Below are 25977 nucleotides of genomic sequence, written 5' to 3'. Positions count from 1 at the left end.
TTCAATAACTTTTCCAACAATTATACGCATGAATTTCTAAATAATTTTAAAAGTCTTGATATTTTTGAAACGACACTATTACATGAAGTATAATTAATGAATCTCGATTCATGCAATTGCTTAATCAACTTTCGATTTTCGACCACATTAGTTCTATTTTGCATCGATTTCATCGTAAATCCACTTGGTTTCTTAACACAGTTCTGCAGCAGTTGCAATGGAATTATACAGGATTTTTTAATTTTCTATTTTTTAACACGACTTTATTACAAAGTGCAATATCAGAAATTTGAGGAATATGTGATTAGGTAAAATGCGATTTTTTTTCTTCGATGATTGTTAAAAACACAGACGACAACAGGAAAAGAAATATCGTTCGACATCAATTCTCAGACCGACGCTTTTTTTTACATAAAATTAAAATACATAAAAAAAATTCAAATCATAATTGAAGAGCCTAAAATATTGTCGTCACTCAAAATTAATACGTCGTCAATGGCAACCGAGTGACCGTATTTAACGAGACCTGGTCTGGTAATATGTATTTATATCCTTAAATCACTAGTCCAAGTGATTCTGTACCAAAGGTTACCTTTCAAATATATGCCAAAGGCTCTCAAAGCTATGCTTTAATTATGATGTTAAAAAGGGCTTATAATAGGTTATGCTTTAACCATGATATAAACCAGGATGCAAAAACATCATTAAAGTTTAAGCACAATAGAATTATATAACTCTATATTGAAATGACAATGAAACAATTAAATAGTTGAAACTAAAAATATGCATAGTAAAAAGTTTTAGAAAACCGCTAAAAACAAAATTACCGAATATTGCAAAACGACATATTGGAATGTTAAAATAAGACGTTCTTAATCCTGCAATAAATAATTAACTTCTTAATTAACAATTAACTTAAAATCGAAGATACTCAAAGTCTTGCAAATAATAATTCACATCTAAATTTAAGATTAACCTATATATAATTATCATAATTTAAATATATAGTTTAAAATATATAATTTAAAATGAGTACCATTTCTTCTTGGAATGGGTTTGGGATACTTGGTTCCACGTTTCTTTTTTCTCTTGTACGTTTCTCTTCTTCCTCGGGATATCTGTTTTCTTTGGACGAAAGTTTCTCTTCAAGGTCAGTTAAACCACTACTGTGAGGTTTCTTTAGTTCTATCTGTATGAAAAAAGTCATTTAAGTAAAAAAAATTTTCACAGTAGGTAATTAAATAATAAAGAATGCTCTATAGCTGCTCAAATATCCACACAGTGTAAAAAGTTCCATTTTTGATTCGAAAATTTTTGAATTATTTTTGTTATTTTCAAAATATATGATAGTCTCTTTGCGTTTTTAATTTTTTTTTTTTTGAGATTTTACAAGGAATTATAAGTTTCAGTGATATGATATTTTAAATTGATTAATTTTAATCCCATTTTTCAGTTTTTTTTTAAAAAATTGTTAATAGACGATGTAAAATAACCTATTTTTGATGCCGAAGAAACTCCCTAAGTTTATTGCAGTTACATAACGGCGTTGAGTTCTGGATCAGAAGCCTCAAAGGTAGAGTAGTTTAAAGAGTATGAGGTTCATTTTTTACGCAATTATGGCAGTTTTGAAAAAGACTTTGCTTCTGAAAACAAAATTTAAAAACAATTTCCTACTCTGAAATAGTTCGTGAGCTTTTTAATGATGGCAACTACTCTACACAAAAGTCGTGTAGTGAAACACTATACACAAATCTTGAATGTAGGTGTTTAGATACACCAGAAATGTTTTTTTACACTTGTTCTTTTACACTAGTGTTGTTCCTTTATTTTAAAGTTTTAAGCAGTTTATTTTATTGTACAAGTTGGCTGAAATTAAAGTATTAGTTCTCAGAGGTTTCTAGCTCTTGCTCCAATCCTACTGAATGAATTCAAAAGAAGCTTCAAATATGCGTTATTTAGATCATAAAGCTAAGGTTTCCGTAATAATAATAATGATAATATTTTGAGATTTTTCCATCAGGTGTTGCTTTAATGTAGTAAAAAGAAAAATATATTTCGAAATTAAAAGAGTGGCAGAATATTTTAATTATTGACATACCTGCGTGCTTTATATGCTCAATTTGACGGACAATAATGAGAATAAGGGCATAATTAGCGCATGTTTTAGGAATGTAACGCCCTTTCTTGGCAGAATTTCAAACGAATTATTTCAACGAAAATCTCACCCCTATCGATTTCGATTTTGATTTTAGATCGATTAAAATTTTGATTTCAGATTGATATTGATTTTGATTTCCGATTGATTTTGAATTCAGTTCGATTTTTATTTTGATTTCAGAACAATTCGTATATGCTTTTCTATGAAGTAAAGACGTAAAATGCGCAATTTTGTCACACTTCCACCAGAAGAACGGTGTTCTAAAAATGTGGAGCCTTAGCCTCTTTGGCCTACAACTGGCTATTTTGGGAGTGATTCCCGTATAGTGATGTTAATTATAAATGTCAGAAAAACACTCTACCAGAGAGAGAAGTACAACGAGTGAAAATATAAGTACTTTTAAATTATGTGGGTTCACATCAGGAATTTCTTTACAGCGGCCTTTCCCTTGCACTTCAGGTTGTTCCATTAGGTAAAGTAGAGGTTTGTTTTGAAGAGTAAAGGTGGGCCACAGAATATCGACTTCAGCTTCACGTACCATACTTGGTCCTTTATTTCCAACCTTGTAAAGAAGAATAAATTGTCATAAGTCGATTGTCAGCAATAAACAAACACTGTACTGATCAAAGCAAACTTTTTTTTCCTGAAAAATTATAATTTTTTTTAAATTTTAAGGAATGAATCTTATTTAAAATTAAGTCAGAAAATTTTTCACTTGAAGGATTTCGAATTAATATTCAAGCTGAAATAAAACTACCATGATACGTTTATGGAAAACATATTTTTTCGTAAACTACTAATGAAATAAATTTTTAGAGGAATTTTTGGATTGGTTCATTAATAAAGATTTCAATTGCTGCAAATAATTTCAGCGTGTTCCGTAATAACCACCCTTAATGTATATTTTTGGAATTCAACTTTAAAATGAAGTGAAATATGTATCGCTTATGAAGGAGGTCGGATAAAAAGTATCAAAACTAATTCGACTCCCTAATAAAGTATGGAGGTGTTTTTAATAAGCACCTCTTAACTCTCTTTTTTTCTTTCGGCAATTACACATGCTCTTCCACATTGTGATACGAAGCAGTTTTTTTGTTGTTACTTTGCTTGTATCTTAATTTGTAGCCTTTAATATTTATGTTAAAAAATAATGTAGCCTTTAATATTTATCAAATTCATTTTGGGCAAGGTTTGAAAAAGGCTCATTAAAGGAGTTCATTACGCACAACCATGATTAATTTATTTTTAAAGTTTAAAAGATAAATAAAATAATGCGTATTTTAGGTTAAGGAAATGTGTAACAGTATAGATAAAACTTACAGCATAAACATGGCTGAGTTAAGAATAATTTAAATAAAACTTACTGCGTAAACATGGCTGAGTTAAAAGCTATTTTAATAAAACTTAGTGAATCAACATGGCTGAGTTAAAAGTCGTTGAAATAAAACTTACTGCATAAACATAGCTGAGTCATTGAAATAAAACTTACTGCATAAACATAGCTGAGTCATTGAAATAAAACTTACTGCATAAACGTGGATGACCTCAGGTCCCGCTTCACTTTCGCTGATTTTTACTGATGGAAGTAGGTCGCTTTTATTGTATGCAATAACTTGAGGCTCGGAAATACTAAAAGCAAAAATGGATTAAAACAACTATTGGTATTTTAATTGGAAATAAGGCTATGAATTAAATAATGTTACTCATCTTACCCGTGTATAGTAACATTAACTTCCACTCTTACAGGTAAATTAAATTCCCTTAAGTTATCATATAGCGTTTCAATCAGCTCAGCATTAGTGCTATGAAATGTAAATAAAATATATAAATGTAAATAAAATATATCAATGTAAATAAAATACATAAATGTAAACAAAATATATTGATGTAAATAAGATATGTCAAAGTAAATAAAATTATAATTATTGTATATAAAATATATTGATGTAAATAAGATATGTCAAAGTAAATAAAATTATAATTATTGTATATAAAATATATCAATGTAAATAAAATATATCAATGTGAATAAAATATATCAATGTAAATAAAATATATTAATGTAAATAAAATATATCAATCTAAATAAAATATATCAATTTCAATAAAATACATGAATGTGATCAAAATATAGATTAAAAGACATCTGAAGGACTTTTAGTAGTACCTGTTAACTTTAACAGTAAATTTCAGATCCTGTCTTGCAGACAAAGATTTTGACGGAGCCAGCAAAATTTTAAAAGCTAACTAAAAGAAGGAAAAAAACTTTTATTACTTACGCAACTGTAAATAAAACTAAAAATTATGAATTTTATTTTAATTATTTATTTATCTATATTGTAATTTATTGCAATCAGCAAAATTATAAAGATAACTACAACGAATGGAGCTAATAAAATTATTTATCATCTAAAAAAATGTTAATTTAATTAATATGCTTTACTTAATGATAATAGAAAAGAAAGACAGGATTTTGAAATACTAAAATACTATCTTAATGGTTTGCGATTCATTCTAAACATTACTGATCTTATGTTAAATAATTAAACTAACGTGTGTTACATATCACTTTTCTGTTTAAAAGCTATGTTAATTCAAAAATGAAATTAGGCACAAAAATGAAATTTCTCTGACGAAACCTGCCCGTTTTCGTAGGTTATAAAGTATCCATTAAGATATTCTGAGCTTTTTAATAAAATATTTTAATTTTATTATGAATTTTCTTATTATTATTTGAACTATTTTATTCTATTATTAGAATCATGACTTTTGTTTAAAGAAAATGATCCAAAAAGACTATTTGTTTACGAAGTTTTATTTCACTCACACAAATAAACTGACTTAGTTTAAATTATGAATTAATGACATTTCAATTAAGTTAAAAAGTCGGCCATTACCATCTTCCATAATGAAACATTGTATAATTAATAAAGTAATACATTTCGTTATTATAAATTATATCATTAACAATTTTGAGTAACTTATACTATATTTTCGGTTTTTTTTTCTTCATAAAAATCCTTCGAAAAGTTTTATTCCTAAATTTTAGTCACACAAAAGATTATTATTTATCTGAATTCGTTTAAGGTTTCGATTTTTGAACTTAGTAATTTAACGTAATTTAAGATATGATATAGATTATTACTCTTACACTTGATATTTTTTAAATAATTCATAAATTAAATAATTGATCACTGTCCTGTGTTAAATAATCTAAATAATTTAACATTAAATCATTAACTTATTTAAGCTTTCCTCTTTTTTCAAGAATTAGTATTAACTTTTTGTACACGGAGAAAAAAATTCTAGTAAAATTACCGTATTGTATAGTAGTGCCATTTCTGCTTGAAAAAAAACAGCATATAGCCTAATTAAAAAAAATTATTTAAACTATTCATTTGGTAATTTTTCCGTTCATATAGTTGCGGTTTACCGGAAATTCTAGTTTTCAAAATTATATTGCTTATTACTACACATTTAGTAAAAAATACAAAACTGAAAAGTAAATTTAACTAATAATTTGTTTTATGACATACTCTAAAGTTTTACGATAAAATTATGAAATTTTGTCACATACTTCACAACCAAATTTTGATCTTAATTTTTTCAAAATCATTACCAAAACGCTTCGGTAAAAATTAATAAGATTTTTAGTGCTTTCATAGAGCCAGGAATACGGTAAATTTTACCGTATTCTGGTAGTTTTGAAGATATTTTTTTCTCAGTGGAAAATTAGATCTATATTTTTGCAGAGTTAAATCGACATTTTAGGTTTATTGTACACAGTGAACGTATTAAATAATATGTTAAATCTTTCAAAATAAAATTTTTTAACATAGTATTTAAGGCATCTTCTTTTGAAAACAAGTTTAATTTGATCTTGTTACATGGGTGAAAACTCTCATTATTAGATTAAAAGGTATTCGTGGTGGAATCTATTTTTTTAATTCATTTTACCCATTGTACACATTTTACGTATTATAATTTAAAATAAATGAAAAATCAACTAAATGAGAGATGAACTAAAATGATTACATACTGTAGAGTTGGCAGGCATAGGATTTCCCAGATCACAAGCTATTTCGTTGTGGTCTTCGTCAGTCATTTCTAACATTGAGCAGCCCACAAAAGTGTCCTAAGGTAATTTTTAAGTTATAATTATATTTATAGAAATACTTTTTTATGATTAAGAGTTAAGTAGTTAAATACCAACTGTATTGTTTCTAATAAATGAATTTTCGTTTTAAAAGACTGATTTTTAATCAGAAAGTGCTACAATCAAAGAAGGTTGTAGCATACTGCAAAAAACTTGACAGCAAACCAAAGTTTATCTAAAAAAAAGCTTAGTTCTTCAGAAAAAAATAATAACTGCTCTTTAACCTGCTGTTTTAATTTAACACTTTTTTCTTCAGAACTAATAAACAAATGTGGGCTTATATAAAAGAAAAATAGTTGGAATACAATAATAATAATAATAGTTGGAATGTAATAGAATAATAATAATAATCCATAGAAAAAAAGGTATTATTCAACCATGCAAAGTTGGCTAGTGGTGGGAAAGCATAGTAGAAGAGTTCACTTTTTCATAGGTGGGGAAAGTTAAAGCGCACGAAATATGAGCTCATTTCTTTAGGCGAAAACTGTAAACTGAAATATCATTTTGATTCAGTTCGTTAGAAAGCTCTTTAAATAAGTTCGAACTTTATTAATTAAATCTTATGTGCTTCTTTCCTATTAATTAATTTCTTTCCTATTAATTAATTGGAAATATTAATTTCTTTCCTAGAAAACGCCAAGTAAGGAGTTTCTCTTTCGCTTCGACTTTCCATGACTTCTTCCCCTAAATCACTGAAATAAACTAACTCTAAAGGTGCGATTAACGTTCCTTACGCTCACGCCAACTAGTGATGAGAGAGTTATCATTGATTGATAAACTGATTAGACGAGCATAAAATTCTTACCAATGGTTTTATTTTTTCAATTTTGACAAAGTTGACTGCAACAGGAATTGTAGCATAAAGCATTGTCTCAAAAGCATCTTCACCAGCATTTATGATGATAACATTCATTTCTAACTTTTTCTGACTTCCAATCAAAAATTGCTGCATATTCCTATAATAAATTTGTAAGAAAACACAATTTAAAAAATATTAAAATGGCCCATAAATAGCTTCAAAAAAGTATATAAAGCTTGGCGCGTAATATATAACTTATTTTATTTTATTTTATTACCCGTATTGAACAGCTGACCTAATTCAGAGTTTAAGACTATCAATGTTCAACTCCATAGCCTTGTAATTTTGAACTCGCCCATATGACAAGGGAATTCCGGGGTCACGCATTTTGGCAAACAAGCCTTCGTGGAAAACTTATTTTGATGGAACTAACCCTCATTTTCGTTAAAGAGGAAAACCACGAAAACATCACGGTTAGTTCATCGACAAGGGGGTTCTAATCCATCATTCTCCTACCACTTAAAATATTTTACGTCAGCATTAAAGTCGGTAAAAGTCGGGAGCAAAATTCGTATCACCCAGCCATCGCTGGGATTTGAACCTGGGTCACATATCGAGAGACGAAAGCTTCATAACCTGAGTCACAGCAGCTCAATATATTATATATTAAACAGGCTTAAGTTGAGTTTTTTTTAACGGAAAGATTTTTTTAGATTTAAAAAAAAAGAAATAGTTTTAATCACAAAATGAAGAAATGAGAGAAGTACGACAACAGCAGAATATACATTTATTTCATTCCTTTACATCAGCTACTTTTTAAAGTTGGCTTCAACTTCCTAAGTATTATCTTAAAATACCATGTACTACAATGCTAGAAAAATAGGCTTAAATTTTAAGCAGAATATGGATGTTTTTAGCCACGATATTGAGGATGTTTTCTTTACAATAAATGAGTCGTAGAGGGAAGTTTCAATCTAAATTAAATCCTAATAACGAGTAAAAGTTTAAGAAATTGTATCTTATTCAAAGGCATTCTACTATAACGTCCCAGAAGCACATTTTCCAAAGTTTCTTAGTACTCGAGTAACAGTAATGCCCCCTCTTAATTTTAATAAAGAAATGTTTATTTAGTGCTGCAGATTTGAAAGAAAACTCTCTTTAATACTCTCTTCTCGCGTTCTTATCATAATTTTATTTACTGATGTTTATTTTTTTTCGATAATTCTACTATATGATTAAATTCTTCAATCAAGAAAGAAGAGAATGATCTTTATTGATAATTTATTGAAAATCAATTATATTATAAATATAAAAAAATAATAATTGTATTTGTTCCTCTGTTAGTTCAAAACTATTAAGCATGCATACCAAGCTCAAGAGTATGCATAGTTGTTCAACACAAGACCATTTTAAAATAAGAAAAATAAATAGAAGTTCATTGTCATAATTTATTTTAAAATAATGTAATTATATAATCAAAATTTATTTTAGGCTCTACGAAAAAAGGACTTCGTCATAAATAATTATAATTATCAAAGAATTAAAATTTAGGCATTTTTAGAATTTAAAGAAAACGAATAAAAAATGAACAAGAAAAATTTCTGAATACTTTAGAGCAGCTAACTCGATGAGGAGGGTTTAGTCAATACCTATTACGGCTTGGACAGAGGTCTGATTTCCCATGCCAATTAGACTATATTTTCCCGGATGGTGTCTTAGGTATGAAATCCATCTTAATGTCATATTAAAATGGAATATTAACAGAAAATTGACACATGATCGATTGGTTGTCGGTTGGGTAGCGTGGTGAGGAGGTCGAGTGATTACAACCATCATCTGCAATTCATTTTAGCATTGGTTAAGTTGTGAATACTTGCGTAAGTATTGCAACCACAACCTGCTCTTCATTTTAATACTAGTAATGCTGTGAGTACTTGCGTCAGTATTGTCCTTAGATCCTTATTAAATATAAATCCTAGACCGTCACCAATAACCCAGCGTGACTCTAGGACAAAAGTGTTGATATTTTTTCATGCCTTAAAGCAACACGATTCTTATATTCATTTTCTAGCATCGGGATGTAATATTTCTCTATGTTTTACACGGTCATGTGATTCAACTTTTTGCTTTATTTACAATAAGGCGAAACAATTTTCGATATCATGGTGTAAAATGTAACAATATTTTTTCAGCAGTGTAGTAGTCATCTTATTGTACCTCAAAATTATATTATAACATTACCAGTACACACTATTAAAATAATAGTTATTATAAGTTGATTTTTATCAAAAAATATTATTGATTTATTAAATTAAAGCTTCCTAATTAATAGAAATAAAAATAAGTTTAGCTTTAGATTGCTTATTAGATAATAAATTGTGCACAATGTAAGGAAATTAAAGTTTAGAGTGGTTTTGCTAAGGAAGGAAAGAATGAGGCAAAAGGAATATATAAACTATTATTTATAGGAAGCGATATATTTTTATTCGAAGGGTTCTGAAAATTACGTAAATTAATATTATTAAAAAGATCCAGGATTAAAAAGAATGCTAATGATAAATTGTACAACACTTTAGTAATTGAAAAACTTACGGAGTGACTTGTACTTTTATGTCAGGAATGCATACATTATCTTTACCGCAGTTCTTTTGAATATTTATCTGAAAGTAAATTAAAAGATATTTACAATAAGACAGCTAAACCTAACTCATGATTCTAAACATTTATCCATTTTATTAATTTATTTTAATTGTTACGTAACTAGCTGATATGATTATACAATTTTTTGTTTGCAATAGGTTCAGGAAAATAGCTGAAAAATTATTTAATAGATAACTTATAACTCTCATTACCTGTTTTGTTAAGTTGTTAGGGAGATTCTGATTCAAAATTGGTTTTAACTCTTGCAAGTCGGGAAAATGGTCATAAATTTGATAAGAAACTTCAACAGCTATTGGAGTCAATTTGTCTCTAACATTATTCTGAAATAGAAACCAATTATTTGTATATGGTTTATGACAGCATATACAGAGTTTTTAAACCTCACCTTTAATATGCATGCTTAAAATTCTTATAAAAATGAGGCAAGAAAATTCTCGTTAGTTGTAGCAAAATTGAAAAAAGAAAAGAAAAACGCTTTTCGAATCTCAAAAGAGGTAAACAAAGATGACACATATTAAAACAAATTTAGTTGTTCGATGATGCCTCGAATAATTAGCTTTCAACAATGAGAAAACATTTAAGGAGCATTTTAACATCATAAAATACACGGAGAATGTCAAAACAACCAGAATATGGTAATCGTGTTTCTGGCTCAATAACAACATTGAAAAGCTCGGTAATTTTTTTTGAAAATAATTGACTCGATAATTTTTTCTAAGTAAGTAACAATAATTTTACAATAACATAATAGTATAATTAAATAATTTATTAATCCTTAAATATGAAATATACTTCTTAAATACAAAATGATTTATATTTAAGGAGGTTTGATATTTAACTAAATTTTATATATAAAAGAAACTTTGAGATTTCAAAAAAATATATGATTAATACTACCAGAATATGATAAAATTTAACCATTTTCTGCCTCTATGAGAACACCAGAGAGATCGGTAACTTTTACCAAAGTTCTTTCGAATAATTTTGGTAAAATTAACAGTAAAATTAGTTTTTATAGTTTACGATAAAATTTGGCAAAAGAGGTAAAATCTGGTAATTTTATCTTGATATTTTAGAGCATGGCATAAAAACAATTTATTCGATTAAATTTACTCTTCAGTTGTGTATTCTATACATAATAATAAAAGCGGCTGTGTGTGTGTCTGTCTGTCTGTAATCACAATATATCGCCCCAGAAGCCTCGCCAAGGCACGAAACTCGGCACATAATTGTGTTTTGACATAATGAAGAAGTATTTTTTTTCTTTTTCAAAAATTTTGATTAGTTATTTAGTTATCAGTCATTTTGTAAGTCTATGCTTTTCGTCTGCTTTTTCGTCTTCAAAGAGCCATATTCAAAAAACTATTAAAAAATGCATATACTTTTCCCCACTCTTATAAATGCATGCTAATGCGAACCTTACAATTGAAATATTAATTTTCGACAACTTAAACCAATGATATACGAAGGAATTAATAATTTAATTGTAAAGTTCGCATTAGTTTACATTTATTAAAGTGGAGAAAAGTTTAACTTTTGTATTAAAAATGTGGCAACATATTCGATACGTAAATAGAACGCTTCGCTTTGATATATTTGTCGCTGTTCATAATTGTTATAATAAGTTTTTCTTCTTCTTTCCACTCTCTATTTTTTTTTTCTTAAGCGAAGACGATAATTTTTGTAGCGATATTGTAGTACTTTGTACAACTAAAAATTCTTTTCACAACACTTTAAAAATATTTACTTTATTTTCTTTATATATACAGAGAACAGTCGGCAAAGAATTCGATTAGGTTGAAAAACATTTTGCTAAAAAGGAACGAATTCCAAAAGAAAAAATAAGCAACTTAAAGAATAAAAATGCTGATGCCAGCCAATTTTTTGAAAGTTAACTTAGAAATAACAAACCAAACGATGTTAAATAACAAACCAAACGATGTTAACAAAATGACGTAGAAAGCGCAACTAGATCAAAATTATACAAGCACAACTAGATCAAATTATAATACCTGAGTGCTTGACGTAACAGATATAGAAATAGAATTTGATACCATAAAAAATTATATAGAAATAGAAATTGATACCATAAAAAATTTATTCGTTTTCGTGTTCTTTTCATGTATTTAGCATTTTAGTTTTTTATTTCTTAAGCGTTGTAGCTATATAATTTCAAACATCCTCAAGAGCTATAACACATCTGCAGCAGAACTGGATATGAAGACAAAATTGCAGGACAGGAACACTTTATACATAATAATAAAAGCGGCTGTGTGTCTGTCTGTAATCACAATATATCGCCCCAGAAGCCTCGCCCAGGCACGAAACTTGACACAAAATTGTGTTTTGACATAATGAAGAAGTATTTTTTTTCTTTTTCAAAAATTTGGATTAGTTTTTTAGTTATCAGTCATTTTGTAAGAAAATCTATGCTTTTTCGTCTTCAAATAAGAGCCATATTAAAAAAACTATTAAAAAATGCATATCTCTTATAAATGTATGCTAATGCGAGCCTTACAATTGAAATATTAAATTTCGACAACTTAAACCAATAATATACGAAGGAATTAATAATTTAATTGTAAGGTTCGCATTTGTTTACATTTATCAAAGTGGAGAAAAGTTTAACTTTTGTATTAAAAATGTGGCAACACATTCCATACGTAAATAGAACGCTTTGCTTTGATTTATTTGTCGATGTTCATAATTGTTATTATAAGTTTTTCTTCTTCTTTCCACGCTCTATTTTTTTTTTCTTAAGCGAAGACGATAATTTTTGTAGCAATGTAGAAATAGAAATTGATACCATAAAAAATTATATAGAAATAGAAATTGATATCATAAAAAATTAATTCGTTTTTGGGGTAGACTATATTTGAGGGTGCCCCCGCCAAGTTGTGATCGAGGTTGATCGCCAAGCTGGGCGATGTTGAAAACCAATCGTTATTCTGATTGGTTTAGATTTTAATCGTGATTCTGATTGGTTAAGAATTTAGCGTTGTTTTTAAATGTAATTTCAGAGATCCGTTAGTTCTACTTTGGATACTGGCTGGTAAGGTTACTTTTGCTTCTGGTACTAAAAATGAATACTGTCAATAAGACAAATCTTAAGTTTCTGTACGATTTGAATAACAAAGGAAAAAAAGTAGTGATTGACTGGTGTATGAATGAAGGTTTAATTAGTAATAGATATAAATGTCCTGTTTGTGGGAAAGATGTCTCTGGTTGAACGTAAAGATTGATCAGATGGATTTGAATGGGTCGTGTGAAAGGTTCAAATGCTCCCAACATAAAAAGATCTATTAGAAAGGGATCGTAGTTTAGACAGTACCTAACTGCAATTAGAGAATTCTGTGCACCAAAATCTGAAGATATTCAAGCTTAATGAAGAAGTGAGTTATTTTTCTCTTTTTCTTTCTGTGCTTACTCCATTAATTTTTGTTTCGATTCAAAATGCATTATAGTGGGTTTATTAATTTTGATTCTATTCTGTTCACTGCAATTTTAAAAAGCTTTGCTTGAATTTTCAATTGTTTCATTGAAATATCACTATGTTTTGGCCGCTATTCCTGTTACCACGGAGTTCTGGCAACCAAGTAAGACGCCAAACATAAGTCGCCGATTTCGCCAAGGGGCACCCTCAAGTATATTTTCCCCCGTTTTTGTGTTCTTTTCATGTATTTAGCATTTTAGTTTTTTTTCTTGAGCGTTGTAGCCATATAATATATAAAATAGGAATTTAATTGTTTTTGAAGGAACGATCACACTTACCTTGGATCTCTTTGGTTTTTCTATTCTTTATTTTAACAGTTTTTATTAAATGTAATTAGTTATTTCAGAAAGTTTCAGTTTGCAGGTAAGCACTTAGATTTTAATACTGAAGTTTCATGATTTGCTTTCATAGTATGTTCTAAAGTATTCGTTGACTTCTTAAAAACCCGATTACTGACATGACATGGCAGAATCGCCTTCCAAAAAACTTTGTATTTTGTCAAAGAAAAGGATATTAAGAGATTCTCAAAGAAGAAGGGCCCAAGAAACATCTGTGGAACGTCGAAGAAGGATGGAACATGACCGAATTTCGACAAGCAATTCTAGAGCCCAAGAAGTATCAGAGAAACGTCAAAGATTAGAAGAGGTTTTCACCTAATGATGATTTCGAAAGCAACTTTTGTATTATGCTTTTACAATTTCTGAGGCCTTTTTAAAAAAAAATTTAAAAAAATCAAGTCTCCACCTGATATTTATATTATAGGTTAGATTACCATAGGCCTTAGGTTACCATAGGCCTTATGTTACCATACCAAAGTTACATCTTCAAACATCCTCAAGAGCTATAACACATCTGCAACAGAACTGGATATGAAATTGCAGGACAGGAACACTTTAATTGTCCACTAATTTTCAGATTTCCTGCTATGTTTTAAAAAGCTTTATTTGTGAAAACCGTTAGCGTGGCGGACAGCTGGCCGCCTTTAGCGGCTAGTTTTTAATAAAGGTGTTTTACTACCTGAACTAAAATTTTGAGAACTAGAATATTCGGTAAACCGTTACCATATGAATAGAAAAATTACCAAATGCAGAATATTTTGGCATTATTAACCAGAATTTTTTTCTTTAACCAGAAATGTAATTAAAATGCAATGAGGTATTTTATTTAATTTTTTCTCTGTGAACTGAGCTATATTTTGTATGACAATCTAGCAGTATAATAATCTAGTTTAGTTTCCCTACAAAGCGTATTTTTTTTTTGTCAAGGAATCTTTAGAAAATTTTTACCGATGAATATTACAGAAATTTCACCATGTTTCTTCCATGTATTAATATTAATTAACTGATATAAAAAACAGTGAAAATTAATATTGGAAATTCTAAAATTTCTCGCAACTTCGATAATGTTAGAAATAAAGCTAGACAACGTGAATGAAGCAAAAATAAAGTCGCGAAAATAGATTGACATTGCAAAAATTCCAGATTAAATTACGGTAAAAAGTACCGGCACCCTAGGTGGGTCCATTTTTACCAGAGCATGTTATGGAACAAAAAACCTGGTATACGGTAACTTTTATTAGTATTAAATTGGTATACTGTATCTGGTAACACTACTATCTATCGTAAAATCACTGAATCTCTCTAATTAAATAAATATTATTGTAAAAATTACGGTAAAATATTTTACGGATGATACACCAAAAGTGCCGATACTTTTCACAGTAATTTGATCTGGAAATTTTTACAGTGAACTACACTTCTGATTCAATTTCCAAGAATCTTCTTTAGTGCCAAAATATAGGGTTGGAACTTCCTGTGTTTTTGTTTATATAACCAAAATTATATTTTAACTGCTTTTTTGACTTTGAGCTTCATTCACATTTTCTAGATTTAGTTTCTTATACAAAGCCTTTACTGCCCCCTCTGTAACTCTAATATCCCTATGGATAGACATCACCTCCACCACTGTGCAGTCCTTAGAGGAGACTCCGAGACTGGACTTTATTGGAAGGCCAGAGAACTTATGAAGCAATGACTTCGGTCAATTTATTGTTGCGTCATCTTTACTTCTGTTCTTGTTCATTTATTTTCATTTTTGCCTTGCCATTGGAAATTAAAAAAAAAAGTTTCTTATACATTTTATTTAATGACCGTCGTTGAACAGCTGACGTAAATTTGAGTTTGCGGTTACCAATGTTCAATTCCGTAGCCCTGTAATTTTGAACACAATCTAGATGACAAGGGAAATTTTGGATTAAGTATTGAGAGAAATTTGCCTTTGTGGAGGACTTTTTGATGAATTTAACCTTCATTTGCGTTACATGGAGAGGAACACAAAAAACCCCCACTATTAGCCTAACTGCAGGGGGACTCAAACTCATGATCCGTCTACCCCTGAGGATATTTTACGTCAGCACTGTGGTTTGTGCGAGCCTGGTGCGAAATTAGTATGGACCAGCCGTCGCTGGGATTCGAAGCCGGGTCACCTCAGTTTCTTAAATAGTTCAAAGCATGTCCTTCTACATTTGGATTGATAATGTTGCTTTTCGACACTATCAAATTCAATTTACTAATTAATAACACAAGGCATAAGTTTATAGAATCTTAATTAATCATTGAAGTAACCCGTGCAAAATTTCTGAACCAATTTTTTAACCAGTGTTTTATACTTTTTTTAATTAATAATAATAGATTTATAGAACTTTTATAATAGTTTCAAGGATGTATGGTACTTTTCTTTCAAATAAACTTTTAATAGTTTTTAACAGTTATAATATTTATCGAAAGCCTTTAACACTCTTATAGATAATAAGATATATGGTACATTTTTCAAATAAATTTATAATAACTTTATTCCCTAAATAATTTCATGGATAATAAGATCTATGGTAATAAGATTAAAGAACTTACTCTAAGATAAACATATATGCTCTTGCAATATTTAGATTCCTTTCTAATTTGTATGGAAACATTTTGTTCATTCTTATTCTCGTCAGTTAAGAAAAAAACTCTTGGGGCTTTGTTATCAGCATCCAGCTTCATTCGGTATATGAAAGCTAGAAAAAAGCAAGTATTTTTTAAAGTTAAGCTTAATTTTCATAACACAATAATAATATATTCACTAATTTAATGTCATTTGAAGCTTGTTGTCTACTTAAGTTAAAATGTATAAAAATATGTTGAAATTAGCTCTTATATTTTGCATAGCTTAAATGTTATTTCTGCAAACTGATTTCGCCTCTTTAAGTGCACTGTAAAAAATTCAGGTTCAAATTCCGGTATAAGGTTGGTATATTAGGTGCATCCTGTGTAAAATCTATTTTTACCGTAAAATATACACCCCCAATTTTTTTATAGTAATTTTATTTTATTAGAATGATTAGGAAATCTTACTGTAGAATATTTGTTCCGTAATATGTTCCAGTAATTTAATCCAGAATTTTTTACTGTGTGTCGTGATATGAACGTTTGATGCCGGAAAAACATCTTTTACTTATTGTTTTCTCTGCCAAATTTTCCTGAAGATTCTCTGTTATAATTGTCGTTGCAAAAACAAATCTTCATGAGATTTGACGATATTTAATCAAAACATCAGTGATTCAAAAATTTTCGAGTTGCTGTTAGTTTGGTGGGTGGAGGATGACATTGTTTGAGTTTTAAGAGTGAGAAAAAAATATCCCATCAAGCCTGAGGTACATTTTTTCGAGTTTAAGAAAAGTCCACAGTAGTTGAAAAGCAAAATTTGTTTATAGGTGTTTAAATTCGTACAGCTAACAAATTTGACTTGGAAGTTTTACAACATCTTTTATCTACTGATATAGCACAATTCAAAAGTTTTTCCTCGTAGATAATTATTTGCGTAGAATGATGCCACTCAGAGCTAATCGAAATATTTTGGTTCTAAGAACAAATACTTTTGTATAATATTTCGGTTGAAACATGTATTTGAAACTAAAGAAGATGATTTCGCTGAATGAAATGTATTTGACAAAAATACCAGGCCGTTATTTCTGATACGCGAAATAATGTTTGATTTTCATTTATACATTCGACAAAATAAACATTCTATTCTAATTTAAACTTATTACTAATTAGTAGCTTGTGAAGGATTGTTCTATAAATGATGATATGAGGTATTTTTTGTCTGATTGATCTAATGCATTAATTTTTCAATAATAATAATAATAATATTAGTAATAATAAATTAAACATACCAACGTGAGGAGGTATTCCTATTCCAGTAAATTCCAAACAGAACGAAACAACTACGCTGAAATAAAATAAAATAAGCTAAATTTTTTAAACATTTCTTAATTTAAAAGTTCAACTCTTGCATTTTAAGCCGAAATATTTGAGTTTTAAGAGTTTAGAAATAATCATTTAACAGGGTTTTGTGCTCTCTATCTCTCTTACTTTAAATCAAGCTTTGTATTTTTTATATGTTTTAAGTGTGATTAAATAGCTCAAATGTATAGGAAAAAGTGCCTTTTAATCAATATTTTTTTTAAAAAGAATGTAGGGGAAATATTTCAGGATATTAAGCCTTTCATTTAATAGCATGATGTGCTGAATATTATGTTATCATGTGCATAGCTCAAGATTATTTTATCCGGAAGTGATAACAGAAAGATTCTAACCATTTTTAAACCAAATTTAAAAATTTTTCTGCGCAAATATTTAATTAATCGAATTCGGAACACGACATCGTCCACGATATACAGTTTTTCAGCAAATAGTACTTAAAGTTTACTAGCTAAATATCGAAAAAATCTTTGTTTTTTAAAAATATAGAATATGAAATATGGAAGCAAATAAAGGTTGTGAAACAATGTTTATTTTTGTATCAGTTTTTAGAAGGAATAATTATAGTTAAGACAAATTTAGTTCTAGACGTAGTTATAGTCAGATATGAGTTAAAAATCTGTGATTTTTACAAAAATAAATTTTTTTGAGAAAAAAAGTTACTACGTACTTTTGCAGCTTTTTAAAATTTATAACTTGAAATTGCTGGCACTGTTAATTCAGTCATAGAAACAAATTTTTAAAGAAACGCTTTATCGATCATATTTTGTTTTGCATTGCTTTAAAATTATTAAAATGAAAAATAAATTTAAAATGTTTTTTCCTCTTCTCATTTCAATATTATAATATTTTTGTCCATTGTAATAAGTTTTGTTCATCATAAAAAATTTCAAAAATCTTATTCATTTGATTGTTTATTGAAAAAAATTTCGCAAAGTATTCTTTTCCCCCCCTATAACCCCTAAAACAAATATTGCAATTAATTTGAAAGTGTTTTTAAAGTTGAAGAAGCAAATAGAGGCAATGGATATTTTAAATTTTGTAAAAACTGAAAATTTTCCTCATGAAAGGAAGCTAATTATGGTATTTCTACATGACAAAAGAGATATTTTTAGAAAAATTTTAAGACTAGGAGAAGCTTACCAAGAAACTATTGTTTTATCATAAAGCTCACAACTTGTGGTGCTTTTTTCATCTAGATTGATTTGTTCTGGAGTTATTTTAAGGGAAGCGCTTGTTTGAATAACTGGCCGTGATCTGTAAATTAAAGAAAGTTATTAATTTCGAAAAATAACACTAAAGTGCTATACATAGAAAAAACATTCGATAAAACTACTGCACTGTAATGTAATGACATTTTTTGTAAAAAAAATTAATTCTGGTGAATGAAGTTTCTCAGATCGGTTTTGCTCAAAAAAACAAAGTGTGACACAAAATTGAATACCCCAAAAAAAACGGTGTTGGCACTTACTATTTTTCAATATAGAGAAAAGTGTTGCTTCTAGGCAATTGTAAAATTTAAAACCATTGAATTTCAAATCATTTTTATTAGAATAAGTGCTTAAGAAAATGATCTAACGCAAGTAAATCACTACGCCTAGATAAGGACAATATGATAATATTGAATAATATAATTTTTAATTTAGTCTGTAAATATTTCCAAAAAAATAACCAGTCAGTTTAATTTTTCAAATAATTTAATCGAAAAAATTACCTGAGGTAGACTGCCGTGTCAGATTCATACGCTCCAATTAAAAGATCTGAAAATGTAAACATAACTTTTTAAGTCAGATTATTTATTTAATAGTTTTTAAACAGGAACTCTTTTTAAAATCTAAAATTTTAGTACTTATTTTTATTCTTTATTTTTTTACTCTTTAAATTATCACATTTTATTAATTTTAAATGGACAAAAATTGAACATTTTAATTTAACTCTGGGAAATATTTTACCAGGGTATTCGTTATTATCCAGATCCATTCCTCCTGCAATAGAAAATCCAAATGTAGCCATAGATCTTGGTAAATCAGATGAAAAAATAACCTGTTAAGAAAGAAAAAAAGTTTTTGATTATGTAAGCATAAGCGATGAAAGTTGGACAAAAAAGTAGTATAGTTGGTTTCTTCGTTTCTGCTTTTTCATACACTTTTACTTTAAATATCAATAATCAGCTATAAATGATAAGATAAACTTTTTCAAAAGTGATATTTTTTTGTGCACAATGCATAGAAATATCATATCAGGTCACATCTTAACAGAAATGAAAATTGTGATTCATTATTACGTTCTTACGTTTCTAATTTCCTAGATAATCTGCATATTACAGGCACTGCAAAAATTTCAGATCAAATTGAAGTATAAAGTACCGGCACTTTGGAAACATCAACCTTAAAATCCACTTTTATTGTAAGTTTAACAGTAAAATTTATTTAATTAAAGTGATTCAGCAATTTTACGGTAATTTTTGCTGTAAAAATTAAGGTATATATTAGACTTTTTGTTCCGTAACATGTTCCGGTAAAAAAGGATTTTAGCCAACTAATGGATTTATCTGACTAATGGATCCGGTAAAATGGCTTTTTTACGGTAGAAATATCGGTTTCCTGAGCACCGGTACTTTTTATCGTCTTTTGATACGGAATTTTTACAGTGCAGTAGACACTAGTTAAAAAGAAAATAAGATCTTTGCTGAAAAAAAAACCATGAAAGAAAAGAAGGCCGATGTCGACAAGACAATGGCAAAACTAAATTAGAAGGAAATAGGGAAATAAGAGAAACAACGTTTTTAAACACAGCGATACTGAAGGCTCTCATGTGCACATTACCCTGCAGAAAACTCTTGAATCCGAACTTTAACGAATCACCGTAATAAATCTGCGGATTAATTAGGTACTGGGCACACTAGCTGTTTTCCTGTTTTAGCGGTCACATAGACACGGATATACAAATGTTTTGTTACTCTACCTTATGCTGGATTCAAAAGCACCATTTGCTAATAATAGTAATTACTGAATGTGCGAAAGTAACAGAAACTTAAATGCAATAAATTTGTTTAAGATAAAGAGAAACATATTACAATAATCTTTGTTTACTTGCGATGGCCTATTCACGATTCCCGACGCACTCCCGTGGAAAATAAATACGACTCCTTTTCCATCGTTTCCACCATACGGGCATCCAACAGCTACATCTGAAAAATAATGAATTAAAACAATAGTATTCATTAAAAGTAGTTTCAATGTAATACAATTCAGATGTAAAATTTCTCCTTAAGTCCTAGCTATGTTTGTAGTAACAGCGAATTTATAAAGTTCTCGAAAATGAACAGTCCATTTATTAAAAATATCGGAATCTCATTAAAAGAGTTCGACGTATTACGCAGAACTCTTTTAATGAGATTATATATATATATATATATATATATATATATATATATATATATATATATATATATATATATATATATATATATATATATATATAGTACAGGACCCGTTATCCGGAAAACCAAAAAACCGGAACGAAATTCGATAAATTTTCTCGCCATTTTTTTAAAAAAAGATTTTTTTTCCTCATAAGATTTTAGGATTTTTCTTTCTTTTTTGAAAGATTTTTACCTTACCATCATTTTGGAAATAATCATTAATGTATTACTTCATCGTAAACCGGAAAAATCAGTTATCCGGAATAGCGATGGTCCCGACCGTTCCGGATAATCGGTTCCCTACTGTATATATATATATATATACATACAGTTCAGTCACATTAATGTGACCACCACCTACTTTCGACGTCAACGTGAAATAACCAATCACAGAGTGCAGGTGGCAGCACATTACAGTGTAGTGTATATATTGGATGTCCTAGGGCATCGAAAAGCATTTCAGTCTTTGGCGCAATGCAGAAACGTAGCGATTTATCCGACGTCCAAAAGGGCATGATTATTGGCTTTCGGACCAAGGGTGGAAGCATTTCAGAAACGACTGATTTTGTGAACTATTCGCGTGCCGCCGTGGTAAAAGTATACCGTGCATGGCAAAATGGCACTATACAAAACAAGCGGCGTGGCACATGTGGTGCACCACAGGCCAAAGATGGCAGAGGCGAACGAAAGCTACGGTGATGCGTTCAGACGAATAGACGTGCAACTGTTGAGCAACTGACCACCCAGATGAATCAAGGGGCTACCTAGAGTGTATCCTCAACAACTGTTCAGCGAACGTTGCTGCGCATGGGCCTCCGCAGCAGACACCTGGTTAATGCACTTATGCTGACTGCTGTTCATCGGGGACGAAGGCTAGAATTTGCACGCCAGCACCGCAACTGGACGTCCACAGAGTGGCAACAGGTGGCTTTTTCCGATGAATCACATTTTATGCTCCATGGAATAGATGGACGTTGGCGCATACGGCGTGAAACGTCTGAAAGCAAACACCCTGCAACAATTGCCGGAAGGCTGCAGGATGGAAGAGGGAGCGTTATGGTTTGGGGAATGTTTTCCTGACATTCACTGGTTGCACGCATCATTGTGGAAGGCACGATGGATCAGTACAAGTACGTATCTGTCCTTGCGGAACATGTCCACCCCGACAAGCAAATGATTTTTCCTCAGAATGATGGCATCTACCTCCAGGACAATGCGAGGTGTCATACTGCTCACAGTGCATGTGCGTGGTTCGAAGAGTATATATATATATATATATATATATATATATATATATATATATATATATATATATATATATATATATATATATATATATATATATATATATATATATATATATATATATATATATATATATATGCCGACCAGCCAGTGTAGGGGGCAGGGAACTGTCCTAGCATCAGAACGCTTCCGGGCTCGACTCCCGGGAGAGGCATGGATGTCTCTTTCTCTCTCTGTGTGTTCTATGTCCTTTCTCCTTTGCGTGTGTTGTGTGATATATATATATATATATATATATATATATAAATATTATAAAAGGTGCACTTTTGAACTCGCTTTTTTAATTTTCTTTCAATTTTAATGCTTGCTTTTAAAACTAAATTGGAAATATTATTTCCATTCAGGTATCACAACGCTTCTAGGGCAAAGTTTGAAAGTTAATTTTGAGTTAATGTTACAGATGGCGTATCGATTAATGAAATTTTTGCATCAACTATACCGGCAACCTGAGTTCCAGTATTTTTTTTTTATCGTAATTTGATCCTGATTTTTTATTTTTAAATAAAAGGTGTTCTTTTGAAATCGTTTTTATAATTTTCTTTTTGTTTCAATGCTTGTTTTTAAAAATAAATTAGAAATATTTCCTTTCAGGTATCACAACTAAGGTATGGCAGTCTTAGAAAACTAATTTTGAGTTAATGTTACAGACGCCATGATGATTAATCCAACTCTTACATCAACTCTACCGGCACCCTCAATGCCGGTTTATTTATCGTAATTTGATCAGGAATATTTTCTGCAATGTGGGTATATATAAAGTTTATGTAGAAATTTTGAGCATCATCAAATAATTAAATTTGAATTATACACACAGAGAACCGTAAAAGTTTTTAAAAGTTAGTCTTACCTCCATAGCCGTCCCTGTTTATATCAGTGAGGGAAGCAAGGGATAGACCAAATCTACCTCCAGAGTAAGCACCATCAATATGACCACGAATGCGAAAGTTGTGCTGAAAAATAATTTATACTGGTAAAAATACAATTCAGTTATGATATCATTTAAATTCGTTACAATCTTGTAAGCTTCTTGCTTTTTAATTTAAATGGTATTACAGTAAGTTTCTTGACAATAACATTAACTGTAATTTTTTAAAAAATTAGTTTTTGAAATTCAATTTATGAAAAATTTAAAGGCATACTTTTCTCGTTTGATGAATGATATATATTCTTCCTTTTTCATAGCTTCCATCTTTGGCTTTCAAATCTGTATAGAATGGTGCACCAACTATAATGTCATCTAACCTTAAATACATTACATAATCAGTCTACAAGACTATGATATACATGATAATAATAATAATTTATAAATACTTTATATTTATAGTAATGCATCTGAGAGATGTATTATGTTACGTAAATTATGCTTCAACGTCTCCTGCATTAAAATTTTTAAAAACTAATAAAACTCTTTGAAATGAAATTTTGAAATAGGAAAAAGGCAAAAATGACTGTCTCTTTTAAGTGTATTTTAAAAGTTTTTATTCTCTATAAACTAATTCATCTTTTTAAATTACAAAAAAATATATATTTTTTAAAGTAATAAGTGTTCGCGAGTTAAAAAATTTCTATTTTTTTTAGCATATCTTCTTATTTTTTTTAGCTATAATTGGTGTTTAATTTGTATTTTTATATTCAAAGATGACAACACAAATTCATTATCATTGTTAAAGTGTTAATTGTTTTTCCAGTTTAAAATAAATTTCAGAAATGGTAAGAATCAAATTATTTCAAACTTGATATTTGTATTGTTTTCCTCCTCTGTTTCTATTATTTTGAATATTAAAAAAACTTTTTTTGCCTTTTTATTTATAAATTGTGTTGATATAATAGTTTAAGAAGATATTTGTAACCTTTTCATAATTGAGCTTAACCCTAGAACACTTTACACGGTGGATTTTAGCGATATTGGTGATGTTTTGAAGGGTGATTAAATTTGTAATATTTTAGTTGTAGATTTAGCGAGACTAGGTAGGTTATTACCATTTTACATTTGCGATATTTTTCAATATCGTGTTAAGCGTGTTACATATACTAAGATTTTACAAAAATTTGTTGCAATTGTTTACCTAAAACAATTTTATATTCATGTTAATTCTTACATGCATAAGCAATTTACATGATATAAAATTGCTTATGCATTTCTAAATTACAAAATTGTTTTCAATTTGGTAGCTTCGGATTTATTGTTTTATTATTGTTTAAATAATGAAAAATTTTAATCGACAGAGAATTAATAAAAAGACGATGGCAAGAAACTTTTACTGTGATATAATCTGTAAATTACCTGTCTCCATTGACATCAACAACACACACGGAGTAACCAAAATATGATCCCAGTTGCTCGCCAGAAATGTTAATAAGATTGTATATAGTCGAGTTGAACAAGCAAACCTAAAATATACATTTTATATGCTAAACCAAGTCCGATTTGATGTACCAATTTATCTATAATTAAGTTATAGGTGAGTTGTTGATGAGTGGTGAGTTGTTGATTGACCTACCTTTCCTGTGAGTCGATTTCCTCGAGGTACTCCAACAACTATATCAGGACTTCGGTCACCAGTAAATTCACCAATAGCCATAGAATATCCTGTAATACAAACACGAGTATATCATCTGGAGAGATTTTTTACTGTAGTCAAAGTCGATTCAGATTCAACTCCGAAAATTTTTCATAAAATAATTCAAAGAATAAAAAAGTTACAAAATCATTTATTATTATCTACTTTAAAAAAAAAGCAAAATTAACGCAAGAGAATACCAATTTATAGATGTGTAGTTAAAATGCAAGCCAGATGATACGACATAATTTTAAGTTGAGCATTGTACACATGCATAATGATAGAATATAATTATACTACATCTACATGCATATGTAAAAGTATGCTCATGTCTGAACAGAGTCATATTTGACAGAAATGTTTTACATAGTTAATGAATAATCAATTATTGAAAGTTTTAATGAGTAAGCAATACAGCAAGTTTTCAGACTAGCTACTCAGCTGTTTAAGTTTAAATTCAACGCAGAAGACGAGGAAAATCAGGAATCAAGTATTAGAACAAAATAGCTTGGAAGTAAGAATTATTAATGAAACTATTTTGTTTTCGTCTTTGAAAAGCATGTGCTGTCAAAATTTGTTTTTATTAATCCATTTAAACTTTTGATAACGAGTATTCCGTTGAAAGCAATAAATTTAAAATTTAACAAAATCTAATGTTAAAAATCAATGGAATCCAACAAAAGGTTATCAATGTTGAAATATCCATACCAGAAAAATTTTATTATGGATAAAATATAATATAGTTGTATGGAGAAAATTTAAGAAATGCATGAAATACATGAACCCAAACCTTGCTTAGTTTTATATAGCAATTTTATAGCTAATTTTACCAAATTCATTACTAAAGCTTTACAGTAAAAATTACCGAGCTTTTTGGTGTTCCTATTGAGCCAGAAACACTGTAAATTTTACCACATTCCGGCAGTTTTCAGCATACTTTTTTTCTCAGTGTGCAAGATGGAAAATTCAGTAATGGTTAAAAGTTAGTTCAGAAATATTTCTCATTTTCTCTCTCAGTTTTCAACAGTAGTTCTCAATAGTGTTTTCAACAATAGTTCTCAATAGTGTTTTCAACAGTAGTTCTCAACAGTTTCTTAGATTTCAACCGTTAAGTAAGGT

General features: G+C 29.2%; 1 protein-coding gene across 1 annotated transcript in view; it reads right to left on the bottom strand.

Annotated features, from left to right (window-relative positions):
* Positions 1-25977, bottom strand: part of LOC107444850 (integrin alpha-PS2) — an 87417-nt gene that overhangs the window by 9388 nt on the left and 52052 nt on the right. The window contains exons 8-26 of the mRNA XM_087168140.1: positions 24799-24887; positions 24582-24688; positions 23437-23539; positions 23145-23247; positions 20661-20758; positions 19521-19611; positions 19283-19328; positions 18712-18825; positions 17481-17536; positions 16177-16322; positions 9966-10094; positions 9706-9773; positions 7120-7270; positions 6198-6293; positions 4326-4405; positions 3871-3960; positions 3685-3787; positions 2556-2720; positions 1037-1189 (exon numbers count right to left, since the gene is read on the bottom strand). Coding sequence (XP_087024266.1) covers positions 1037-1189; positions 2556-2720; positions 3685-3787; positions 3871-3960; positions 4326-4405; positions 6198-6293; positions 7120-7270; positions 9706-9773; positions 9966-10094; positions 16177-16322; positions 17481-17536; positions 18712-18825; positions 19283-19328; positions 19521-19611; positions 20661-20758; positions 23145-23247; positions 23437-23539; positions 24582-24688; positions 24799-24887 — 1988 coding nt within the window. The remainder of the gene's footprint in view (positions 1-1036; positions 1190-2555; positions 2721-3684; positions 3788-3870; positions 3961-4325; positions 4406-6197; positions 6294-7119; positions 7271-9705; positions 9774-9965; positions 10095-16176; positions 16323-17480; positions 17537-18711; positions 18826-19282; positions 19329-19520; positions 19612-20660; positions 20759-23144; positions 23248-23436; positions 23540-24581; positions 24689-24798; positions 24888-25977) is intronic.

Source organism: Parasteatoda tepidariorum, chromosome 7 (genome assembly GCF_982258835.1).
Source record: "Parasteatoda tepidariorum strain Cologne lab strain chromosome 7, Ptep-v5.0, whole genome shotgun sequence".
NCBI classification, from domain to species: domain Eukaryota; kingdom Metazoa; phylum Arthropoda; class Arachnida; order Araneae; family Theridiidae; genus Parasteatoda; species Parasteatoda tepidariorum.
Note: the sequence above shows the minus strand (reverse complement) of the source record. Positions and strands in the feature narration are given on the sequence as shown.